The 12,563-nt window shown below is 39.5% G+C and overlaps 1 protein-coding gene and 1 non-coding gene across 3 annotated transcripts in view; both read left to right on the top strand.

Moving 5' to 3' along the window:
• Nucleotides 1-12,563, top strand: part of CDKAL1 (CDK5 regulatory subunit associated protein 1 like 1) — a 648,926-nt gene that overhangs the window by 463,922 nt on the left and 172,441 nt on the right. For both annotated transcript variants that reach the window (XM_058667489.1, XM_058667500.1), the window contains exon 11: nt 11,548-11,728. In XM_058667489.1, the coding sequence (XP_058523472.1) occupies nt 11,548-11,728 (181 nt within the window). The remainder of the gene's footprint in view (nt 1-11,547; nt 11,729-12,563) is intronic.
• Nucleotides 383-489, top strand: LOC118758367 (U6 spliceosomal RNA). Its single transcript, XR_004995665.2, has one exon. It is a non-coding gene; the product is annotated as a U6 spliceosomal RNA (small nuclear RNA).

Genomic DNA, 12,563 nt, shown 5'->3' with positions numbered 1-12,563 from the left:
GACTGGGCTTATGCCACCTGCATGCTAGATCTGGAGGCAGTTCAGGTTCGTGACCTCAGCCTGTGCCAGCCTTGACTATTGCAGGCAGATGAGGAGTGACGCAGCAGAAGGAAAACCGCTTTCTCCCATTATATCACACTGCCTTTCACACAAATGAATCAGCCTTTTAAAAAAGACTCTCATTCCTTGATGAGGGATGATATGACAAAAACCAGAATTAAGGTGGGACTGATGTTTTGGCATAGTGTCTTAAGCTGCCTCCTAGGCCACTCTCCATATGGTCACAGGGCATTATCCTGGCTATTCCAGTTCCTATCCAGCTCCCTGCTAAATTTCCCAGGAAAGCAACAGAAGATGGTCATGTGATTCAATCCCTGCTTCTGTACTCACTTCAGCAGCACATACACTGAAATTGGAACAAGACAGAGAAGATTAGCATGGCCCCTGTGCAACAATGACACGCAAACTTGTGAAGGGTTCTGTATTTTTAACTGAATCCCTGCTTCTGTGTGGAAAACATACATGGAGCTCCTGGTTTGGGCCTGGCCAGCCCCTAGCACCCTTTTAGGGAGTGAACCAGCAAATGGAAGATAGATCAGTCTTTTCTTTAACTTTGTCTTTCAAATGAACAGCATATCTTTAAAAATTCTCTGAAAGATTTATTTCATGGCCAGAGCAGGGAAAGACTGAAGCCAGGAGCCAGGAACTTCTGGGTCCTGTAGGTGTGATGCTGTTGTCACAGGCTGGCATAACCAGCCATGCTCACAGCACCAGGCCCACAATAAATCTGAAAAGAGACACACAAACAAAAATGAAAGTGTCCTAGAAAGAATCAGTTTAGCCAGTAGCTACTTGGGTTTGAAATTTCCTCCCTGTTTGAAGCAAAAACAATAGAAAGGGCACAAATCGAATTGGAAGTTTCGAGTTCATCCTGCGAGCAATAACTCGATCACCTGTCATCACTCACGCAATCTCTACAAACCACTGTTCCTTCTCTGTAAAATTGTACTTCCAAAACACAGGCAGGCTTTACCACATTGTAGTAAGCTGAACTAAACGGGTGCTAACAGTAATACCTGTTTTCTCTGTGCTGCAGAACATCAGTGCAGGTGGCCCTGGGTGGTGGGGATCCTTCCTGTACCATGCGCTGGTTTGGGCACAATGAGCGTGAACTCTCCCCTTCTGAATGGTGCTTGCTCAATTGTACTTTGTCAGTTGCAGATAGAGATTGAAATACAATCTACTTACAGATGGTTGGTTAAACAAGGGGTATTGCGTGGTACACAGGATTCTATAATTGTAATTGGTATCATTGCTCTAACAAGGATACAACAATAATAGTGAATTCATACCAAACACTGTTCTGAACAGTCTGTGTGTCCATGAATGCATTGCTTTTACCTGTGGGTACTCTGGCATTCTCTGTGTCATCCCAAGAGCAAGCATCAATTAGTGGTGGAAAAGCTGAGTTATGGAAGGGCCGATTCTTGGACCACATACTCCTGTTGAAAGGTGAGTGATGAACTCCCAGATCGCACGAGTCCTTCTTTGTCCAAGAGACCCTTGCTGCTCTGCCACCCTTCTCCAAAGGTTTTGGTGCTTTGTCTGTTTTTGGCCTAGGTCATTTAGGATTTTTTTGTTTTTTCATCAGATTGAGAATCAATTTTGAGCTGCTGAAAATTTTCTGATGTTTCATTAGAAATGTTGACTTCTTTCTCCTTAAACTTACCCTTTGAGTTCAGTTGGAACATCCCTTGTTGTCATGGGTGTTTCGTGGGGTGTAGCATTAGGTTTTGCTCCTTTTTTTAATGATTTACTTATTTGTATTGGAAAGGCAGATTTTCAGAGAAGGAGCTGAGCTGATCTGAAGCCAGGAACCAACAGCATCTTCCGAGTTTCCCACGTGGGAACCCACTTGGCACCCACCATGCCGCGTCCCAAGGCTTTGGGCCATCCTCTACTGTTTTACCCAGGCCACAAGCAGGGAGTTGGATGGGAAATGGAGAGCAACCATATGGGAAGCCACACTTAGAGGTGGAGGATTAGCCAGTTGAGCCATTGTGTGGGCCCCCTACGTTTTACTTTGAGTTCTTCAAGATTTTGTGCTCTGAACGTAATTCCTTTCAACCTTACTGCTTTGTGTTTTCTTTGCCTTTGCCTTTCTTTGTCCCATTTAATTTTTTTTTTTTTTTTTTTTTGCTACACCCAGTCATAAGTTCAGCTGTGAAGCCCTCTTGAGCTTGCAGTGTGGTACAACTGTTTCACTTCTGACCCGGCTGCCTGTTAATGTGCCGGCAAAGATAGTGGAGGACGGCCCGAGTGTTTGGGCCTCGGCATCCAGGTGGAAACCACAGCAGAAGTTACTTCCTTTCGCCTGTTAGCGCCAGGCCGTTGCAGCCATTTGGAGAGTGAACCAACAGATGGAAGATTTCTGTCTATCCCTCTCCTTCTCCAACTTAGCCTCTCATATAAAATAAAACTTTAAAAAAAGGTTTCTCAGAACATGTTTCTAAGAATGAGAAGATTCCTGCTGTCTTCAGAAAGCTTTTTTGTCTTCCCTTTTAGCAGATTTATTATTTATCATGGATTTAATTTTGGAGAGAAATATTGATCAAGTGTAAGTGTGTGGTTTAAAGCTTTTTGGTAAGTGTAGCTGTGCCAACTACCATCATGATTCAGGTTTTTTTTTTTTTTTTGTATTTAAAATTCATTTATTTTTATTTATTCTCCTTACAGAGAAAAGGAGCAAAAGACAGATCTTTACCCGATAGCTCAGGAGCCAGGAGCGTCTCCCACGTGGCTGCAGGGTCCCATTGGGGCCAACCTCCACTGCTTTCCCAGGCCGTAAGCCGAGAGCTGGATGTGAAGTGGAGCATCCAGGACATGAACCAGTGCCCAAATGGGTGCTGGCTCTTGTAGACACAGGGTTAGCCCTTGAGCCATCATACCAGGCACCTCCATACACACACACACACAGACACACACACACACAGAGTTCAAGTTTAGAAAGCTTTTATCACATCAGAAAGTTTCTTCTTGTCTTTGCAATGAGTCCCTACTCCCAGCCCCTGGCAACTCTGAGCTACTCTGTGAATCTTGTAGGAAGTTTTGCTTTCCTGAAATTCCATATAAATTAATCATAAAATAGTAGTCCCATGTGTCTCCTTTCTTTGACTGGAGAATGTGTGGGAATCTGTTGTGTTGTTGTGTATATCAGCAGTTGGTTCTCTTTCGATTGTAAGTCAGTTTCCATTGTTGGGATGTGCCTTGAGACATTGATCCTTTTCTGCTTGATGGACACATGGACTCTTCCAGCATAGGGTTCCTAGGGAGAGTGGTTTGTGAACATCCAGGTACACAACTTCCTGTGAGATTTTATTATCATCTCTCTTGACTAGATTGTAGTAGTAGAATTGCTGTGTGACTACAGATATATGTTGAACTTCTTAAAGAAACTGTCCAATCCTTTCCCAAAGTGAGTGCACTATGGTTTCTGTTTTTGTGCAGTTTGCCAACATACGTTCTTTTTTCATCTTTTCCTGGTAACAATCCATTCCACTGGATTTTTATATGGGCTTAACTGGGATTTGCCTAACAGCTGATCATGTGGAGCAACTTTTTATAGACTTATTAGCTGTTCATGTTCTTCTTTGGATACCGTGTTAGTAAAAATCTTTAAGCCATTGCATGGCTGTATTTTTTTTCTTAGTGAGTGGTGGAGTTTTTAATATGTGGTGGGAGACACAGCGTATTGAGTTAAGTTGGCAGTTGGGGTGCCTGCTTTCCATTTCCCAGTGCCTGGATCCCATCCTACCCGCCAACCAGCTACCTGACAATGCGCTCCCTGGGAGCAGCAGAGGATGCCTGCCATGCCTCAGTCCCTGCCACCCAACTGAGAGGTCCCACAGGAGTCCTTGACTTCAGCCTCTCCCAGCCCTGGCTGTCGTCAATATTTGGAGACTAAACTAGTAGATGAAAAATCCTCTCTATTTCTCACTGTCATTCTGCCTTTCAAATGTATAAAAATAAACATTCAAAAGGACTCCATTAAAGAAAAAGAGAGCTTGATATGTTTTGGAAATACTTTTGTTTTTTAAATATTTTATTTTATTTTTATTGGAAAATCAGATTTACAGAGAGAAGGAGGGACAGAAAGAAAGATTTTGCATCGACTAGTTCACTTCTATCGTGGCCACAATGGCTAGAGCTGAGCCGATCTGCAGCCAGGAGCCAGGAGCCTTTACCGGGTCTCCCTGCGGGTACAGGGTCCCAAGGCTTTGGACCGTCCTCGACTGCTTTCCTAGGCCACAAGCAGAGAGCTGGATGAGAAGTGGAGCAGCTGGGACAGGAAGTGGCTCCCATATGTGATCATGGCATGTGCAAGGCAAAGATTTAGCCATTAGGCCATCATGCTGACCCCCAGAAATAAGTTTTTAGCAGTTAAATGATTTGCAGGTATTTTCTCCCCATGTATGGTTGATCTTTTTATTTTGTTAATGGTACCTTTTATAATAAGCTAAATGTACTAGTATATCAAGTTTTTCTGTTCTGAATTGTGGTTCCAGTGTTGCTATTATGGTTAAGATATCTTTGTCTAAGTTGAGGCCACAAAGATTTGCTCTCATATTCTCTTCCAGACATTTAATAATTCCAGTTCTTCAGTCTGTGACACAATTGAAAATTTGAATAGTGTAAGATGAAGATGAAATAAATTTGTTTTCATGTGCTATCCAGTTGTTATAGCAACATTGAAAATTATTTGTCTCCTGCCTTCAATGAATTGGCTTGACAATTTTCTTAAAAACTAGTTAACCATAAATGTAGAAAATTGTTTTTGGACTATATTACTTGATTTAATTATTGTTCTGATGTCGCATGGTATTGATTATTATACCTTTATGCTAAATAGTATTTTTTTAAAGATTTGACACATTTAAAAAAAAAGATTTGTGATTTTTTTTTTTTCATGAGAAGTGACAGAAACAGCATAAAATCTTCCATGTGCTGAGTTAACTCCTGAAGACTAACGACACAAGCTAAGTCTGGGCCAGGCCGGGATCTGGTCTCCCTCATGATAGGTAATGACCCAAGTGCTTAAGTCATATTCTGCTGTCATCCCAGGCACACTGGCCAAAAGCTGGAGCAGAAATGGAGCAGCCGGGTGAACTGACAGTCCCAGGACAGAAAGCTGGCATCACCAGCAATGATTTCAGATGCAGTGCCACAGCATTAGCCCCCATACCATTTTTTTTTTTAATTGGGAAGGCAGATTTACAGAGAGAGAGAGATGGAGAGAAAAATCTGAAATCCACTTGTTTATTCCAAAATGGCCACAACAGCCACAAATGAGCTGATCTGAAGCCAGGAGCCTTGAGCCAGCTCCTGGTCTCCCACATGGGTGCAGGTCCCAGGTATTTGGGCTATCCTCCGCTGCTTTCCCAGGCCTTAAAGCAGGGAGCTGGGTCAGAGGTGGAGCAGCTAGACTGAACATCCATTATGGGATGCTGGTACTTGCAGATGGGGGAATAGCCAGTTGATCCATCACACTGGTCCCTGCCAATTAATTAAATTTCTTAAATTCTGCTAAATTTTTTCTTCCTTTTGAAAATTGTTTTTGCTATTTTAAATCCATGTAAGTTTTCAGATCAGTTTTTCAATTTCTGCAGATATCCTGCTGATATTTTTAGAGCAGTTATATTGCTTACATACAAATTTAGAGAGAATTTCCATCTTAATGATGAATCTTCTTTATTTCCATTTCTCCATTTATCTTTGTTTTTTTGTTTTTTTCATTCTTGAATTTTTTCTCAGCAAATTTTAAGAAAAATTTTCTTCTTAATTTTTAGTGTTTACCGTTTTTGCTTTCTCGGATTCATTCCTGAGTATTTCTTGGTGTTATAAATGACATCAGGATTTCATTTTAAGATTGCTACTTATTAATATATAAAAATAAAATGTTATTTATGTGTGGGATCCTGTCCCTTATAGCTTGTGGCCTAAGGAAGCAGTAGCGGTGGGACCCTGCATCCACATGGGAGACCCGGACCTAACTCCTGGCTCTAGCTTTGGATCAACTCTGGCCAGATGGCCTCAGCTCTAGCTGTTGCGGCCACTTGGGTAGTGGATCAGTGGACAGAAGGTCTTTCTGTCTCTCCTATCCATAAATCTGACTTTCCAATAAAAATAAACAAATCTTTAAAAAAAAAGGCTTTTTCATTTTGCCTTAGACTCATTTTTATAATTTCTACTTTTCTTTTTTTTTTTTTTTTTTAATTATTTATTATTTAACTTCAGTAATTACATTGTATTATGTGACACAGTTACATAGATACTTGGGTTCTCCCCACCCCTCCCCAAACCCTCCCACCATGGTGGATTCCTCCACCTTATTGCATAACCACAGCTCAAGTTCAGTTGAGATTTCCCCATTGCAAGCGTATACCAAACATAGAGTCCAGCATCTTTCCTATTTCATCTAAATTGTGAATGGTTTATAACAATTTTACTTCCCTTTTACTGTTAGTGGCATCTGTAGTATCATTCCCTCTTCCATGGCTAAAGTTGGTCAACCTTTTTTTTTCTTCTTTCTTTTTTCCTTCTTGGCTTACATAGTACTTTAGTGATTTTTTTTTTCAAATATTTCGTTTCCGTCTTGTTGAATTTTCTTACTATTTTCATAGGATTGATTTTTCTCTTTGATTATTTCTTTTCTTTGTCTTGCTATGGATTTGATTTGCTGCTCCTTGAGGATTGAAGCTTATGTTATTTTCTTTATATCTAGTATTCATTTAAATCTGTAATTTCTCTCTAAGCTATGCTTTAGCTACAGTGTATGTATTTTGATGTGTTACACTTTCATTTTCATTCATTCAAAGACGTTTTTCTCCCCTACCTACCTCCTGTTCACTTTTCCCAAAAATACTAAATATATCTCCATAAAACTAGAAAATGTTCCTTCTAACCATGGGTTTTATTTATGCCTTATTCTAATGACTTTCATCCTCTGCCACACATTCCTTTTCCTTTTGATACAAATAGCATTTGTGTTAGTTTTACTTTTGTTTACATGTGGAATTTAAATGTAATTTATTAACCTAAACGATGGAGTAAAAAAACAAATGTTGCCTTATGAAACAGTGAATTCAATTGAACATATTGAGATGAATTAAATTACACTATTTTAAGGAGTATTTCAGTTGTTTAAAGTGTAATGTATAATATTGTGTATTTTTTCTGCAAAATAAGATAATGAAGTCTTGGAACTGGTATAATACACAGGAGGTTAAGCCTCTCCCCTGTGGTGATGGCAGCCTATATGGGTGGCGGTTCTAATCCAGGCTGCTCTGCTTCCTAGCCAGCTCCCTGCTAATGCTCCTGGGAAAGCCGCAGCAGAGAACCTAGTCCTTGGGTCCCTGCAACCATTTGGGAGACATATAGAAAACTTTTGGCTCCTGACTTCCAAGAGACCCATCTCTAGCGGTTGGGGCCATGAGGGGAACCAGCAAATGGAAGATCTCCCTCTCTCTCACTTCTCTCTTTAAATCTGCCTTTCACATAAAAATAAAGAAATCTTTTTTAAAAAGTAATGAGGTCTTAGAATATTTAGGTGTCTCTGAAATGTTAATTTAGAGCCAACAAGTAGTTTGCATTCTGCTTTTTTACAAAGGTTTAGTTGAAAAACAAAGGTAGGGAAAGACAAAGGAGAGAAAGATCAGTACACTGACTCATTTCCGGGTACCACCACAGTCAGGGCTGAGTCAGGCTGAGAGGCCAGAAGCCTTGAACTCCCTCTGAGTCTCCCACGTGGCGGCAGAGGCCCAGGTGCTTGCATCATCTTGTGCTGCTTCTCTTGGCGCAGGAGCAGGGAGCTGGACTGGACGTGAAGCAATTCAAACTGCTGCCATGTGGGATTCCCATGTGGCACGCTCAGCTTAACCTGCTTGAAAATGCCCCCACTGATTTATAAATGGTTTCTGGAATTTTTAAATTCTAATCCCAAGTTATATGATAGGCCTTTTTTTTTGGCCAGTAAATATAAGGCGAAAGAGAGAGAGAGAAAAAAAAAACAACTTATAATGTGTCAACAGTTATTTAAGGGCTTGATTCTGTCCATTTTCATCCTTCAGAATATTTCTTAAAACTGTCGAAAAATAAATATGGAAAGTCTTTAAATTTTAAGAACACATTACTTAGAAATTACATACATTACCCTCTGAACTTCAGAGGATTTGTGGAAATTACTTTTTGAAAGGTAGCATTTTAAAAACTCATAGCATCTCAAGGGAGCGTTTACCTACTGTTAGCATCTTAAATATTTGGATTAATATTCCCTGTTACACCTTCTTATTATTTTCTTTTCACCCCTAAAACTGTTTGCTATTAATTTAGAATTTGTTCCACTTCAAACTTCTATGATTTGCTCATACACTGAGAAGAATTATTTACTAGGCAAATTAGCAGTATAAATGAGATTGTTTTTGGCTCACCTAAGGGGCCAAATTGCTTTCAGGAATGTAAGTGGCACCATTTGCATACATAAAACTAATGTATAGATGATCCTCCTGTGACATTACACTCTACAGCTATAAAAATCTAAATGATCAGATCCATATATACTTTAAAACCAGATAAACTACCCTTGCTTTGAAATATTGACTAGTGTCAGTCACTAATTCATCCTAGGTTGTAAAGTTTTAGAATAGTTCATCAAATATAGCCACGTGTGGAACATCCTCTGGAACATCTGTGATGAGCCTTCTGAATGCTTGTCTTTTCCTTCTGTGTGTCGACCTGAAGGCCGAAGTGAGCAGGTGTTACACAATCCTGAGCTCAGTTAGCATGGATCCAGAGGGATGGGGAAGATCAGTAAGGTACTTTCCTTCGGGAATGCCCCGTGATCCAGTGCCAGTTTGTTCCAATTCATAACTGAAGACAATAAACAATTGTCTGTTTCTGCAATAGTTCAAGGTTGACTTTTGTGTGTGTGTGTTTCCAAGTGTTTGATGGACTCTTCTCTGTTATCTGTTGTAATCTGTTTTATTTACTTTTACTTAAAGTGCTTATTTTGATTTGGAGTAGTTTAAGGACAAGTGTCATTAGCTAGTTTGCTAACTAAAAATTATTCACCTAACTTTTCCGTTTCCACATGCTTTGTTGTTGGTTAAATAAATGGTCTTGTATGTACAACTTACAATAACAGCATATGATGTTTGTGATTTTTCAAATGTAACTAACAATCACCCTTAATGAAGGGAACTGTGATTATATGACAATGAAATTTTTGAAGTTCTAAATACTGCTATTTCTTTTTTTTACATATGAATATTACTTATCATTGCAGATTTATGTTCCAATCCTTGGATTTTATGTTACTAATTAAAATTCAAATGAGTTAATAGCTACGTAGGTGAGACCAAGTAGAAATGAGAAATGAAATAGATTTTTAATACGCTGTGATTTTTTTTACACAGACATTAATGTGTTTGATAAGCAAAATATGAAAAGCTTTTTTTTAATGGAGCTGTTTTATTATAAATCCAGTAATTTGCCTTTTGTCATTGGTATGTCCTGGTTCTCTTTTATGCTTCAAGCTGTCTTAAATGTCTCCATTAGATTGTTTTATTGCTCTGTAGAACTTCACTGAGATGATAGGAAAATCGATAGTGCTTTCTGTAGTAGTTATGAACTGAAATGTTTGAGGCTGTTTTTCCTGTAATTCATAGATTCAGAGTAGTACTGTATTTTTTGAGTACTGGTAATGTCATTTGTTTGTTGTTGGACTGTTGAAATACAATGAGACATTGTAGCATACACATGGAGCTATTGAATGACCAAAGAAGTCACTTGTAAGCTATAACATTGGGTCCATCCAGTGCAAGGGCAGCTTCTTAGCCAGTCATTCTGTGTTGCAAAGCTGTCAGTGATTTACTCTTAAATAGCAAAGGAGAGCAAGAATTACTGTTTGTGAGTGGAAAGCCATGCCTGAATCCCAAATGTGAGAACACAGGAACCCCGAGGATATAGACAGAATATAGTGAGCCGCAGAAAAAGTCCAACAGGCTTAGTTAATAAACCCAGATAAACAAGAAGAGAATGTTGTAAAAAGCAAAAAAATTGGGAAATTGAAACTATACAGCTGAATTAAAGTTCTGCCGAAAGGAAAGTTGGAAGATTCGGGGAGTTTTCAAAAACGTCATGGAAAACATGCGTATTATGAAAAAACTATGGAGAGATTTCAAATTTTGTTTACACAGACTAAAACTATCTTCTAATTCCTGTTCCTGTGAATTTTTTGAAGTACTCCCATATGTTCAAGTAAAATTTCCAGGAAATGGAACGAATGGGCCAAGATGGGAAAAAAGAGAAACCGAATAGAAGATGAATGCAGTAGATTCAATATTCAGAGAGCATTCTTAAGAAGAGAAAAATTGCTAAGGAAGCAGTAAAGAAGAACATTTCCCAGGCTTGAAGACCATAAATGTATGGACTGTACCTCATGCAAGGATACAAAGGTGCCATCCAATTCATAATATTGTAAAATCGACAATCATCAGGAGTAATTGATGCTTAGGAGTGTTAGGGGCACATATAATGAAGTGTGCATCAGAGGAAATCAGCTAAGTTACCAGCTTAACAAAAGTAGTACAAAATTCCGATACTATTTTTCCATTGTGAATGTGCTATACAATTTTGCTGTCAACAGCTGGATAAGATGAAGACACATGCAAACATGCTAAGTTCATAGTAGTGGCATTTCCCGGCTTAATCAGAAACGCAGAAATAGGACCATTCAAAAAGGGTTGAAAGGAAGGACACAGATAGCAACATCCAAGGATAATAGCCAATTCACTATAAAACAAACACATGACCAAGGAAAGTAGAAAGTCATTTCTAGAAGAAAAAAAGAATTGGTGGATTATATAATACATTCAGTGTTTAGACATCAGTATTAGAGGACCAGCATTGTGGTATAGCATGTACCGCTACTGCCTGCAACGCTGGTATCCCAAATGGGTGCTGGTTCGTATCCTGGCTGTTCCACTTCTGTTCCAGCCCTCTGCTAATGGCTTGGGAAAAGCCTCGGAGGATTGCCTAGTGCAGGGACCCTGGTATTCACAAAGGAGACCTAGAAGAGGCTCCGGACTCTGCCCCAACCACTACCCAAACCACTGCAGCCATGTGGCGGGGTGAGCCTGCTGATCCAGGTTCTCTCCTCACTCTCTGTAACTCTGCCTTTCAAATAAATCAGTAAATATTTTTAAGTCCTCATTTCTTTAAAAAAGTAAAATCTATAAATGGCAAAATCATTCATTTTAACAGAGAGGAAGGAACAAAGAAACATTAAATTTAAAATGCATGTTTCTGAGGATGACGTGAGGGCACCATTTTTCATTATAAGCTTTTAATATTTAGGGCTTTTAAGGACAATCTGCAAGTGTCTTACTTAAAACATTAATTTTTTAAATGGTATTGAGTATGTCAGGGAAGTAGAATAATTATGACCTAAAATCACCTTTTTTACATTTTTGTCTTGTTACTTTTTTCTAGAGTTCCTGGAATAACCATTGCCACAGATATTATCTGTGGTTTTCCTGGAGAAACAGATCAGGATTTTCAAGAAACAGTGAAACTCGTTGAAGAGTACAGATTTCCAAGCCTCTTTATTAACCAGTTTTACCCAAGACCAGGAACCCCTGCTGCCAAAATGGAACAAGTTCCAGCACACGTGGTAAGATGTTTTTCCTGTAAGGTGTTTTTATTATTATTTTTTTCAGTAGCTATAATATCGCTGTTGTCGTTCACATAAACACAACTTGCTTGTGGTGTAACTCATGTAAAATCCAGGAAGATTTCCAAACAGAGGGAAAGAGCCAGGGTGACCTCAGAGAAACTCAATGACCGTAAGCAGCTAAAATATACCCTTTTGCTGCTTTTGAAGAGGTTCACATCACATTGTGAAAATAAGTGTAGATGTTACCTGCTCTTTAGCTATCTGTGGGAGGGTGCTTGGAAAATGAAATTAAAAAGTAAGTTGTGTTGGTGCCAAAAACATTTTTTTAAATTTGTGCATGTATATATTAAAATAACGAGTCAAAGCAAATGGGAGAAGTTGGTGTGGCATCACAGGTTAAGGCACTGTTTCTAACACCAGCATCCCATGTCAGAATGCTGGTTCAAGTCCCAGCTGCTCTGCTTCCTACCTCTGGGCCTGCATCAGCACAGGAGATGTCTCGAGTACTTGGGATCCTGTTCCCCATGTTGGAGACCCAGATGGGGTTCCTGGCTGCTGAACTCAACCTGGGTCTATTTGGGAAGGCAAGCAGCTTGTGGGAGACCCCTCTTTATCTCTGTGTACCTTCAACTAGGTAAAAATTATTAAGAAAGAAAGAAAGAAAGGGAAGAAAGAAAGAAAAGAAAGAAAAGAAAGAAAGGGAAAGGAAAGGGCAGGGCAGGGAAGGGCAGGGAAGGGAAGGGAAGGAAAACAAATGAAGAAAAATGTCCAGCGTGGCAAGATCTCTGTGGTGCCATTATTGCATTTGAGCCACGCCTTCTCTTCCTAACAG

The sequence above is a fragment of the Ochotona princeps genome, chromosome 1 (genome assembly GCF_030435755.1).
Source record: "Ochotona princeps isolate mOchPri1 chromosome 1, mOchPri1.hap1, whole genome shotgun sequence".
Classification (NCBI taxonomy): Eukaryota; Metazoa; Chordata; class Mammalia; order Lagomorpha; family Ochotonidae; genus Ochotona; species Ochotona princeps.
The sequence above is the reverse complement of the archived record's forward strand: the minus strand, read 5'-3'. Positions and strand labels throughout refer to the sequence as shown.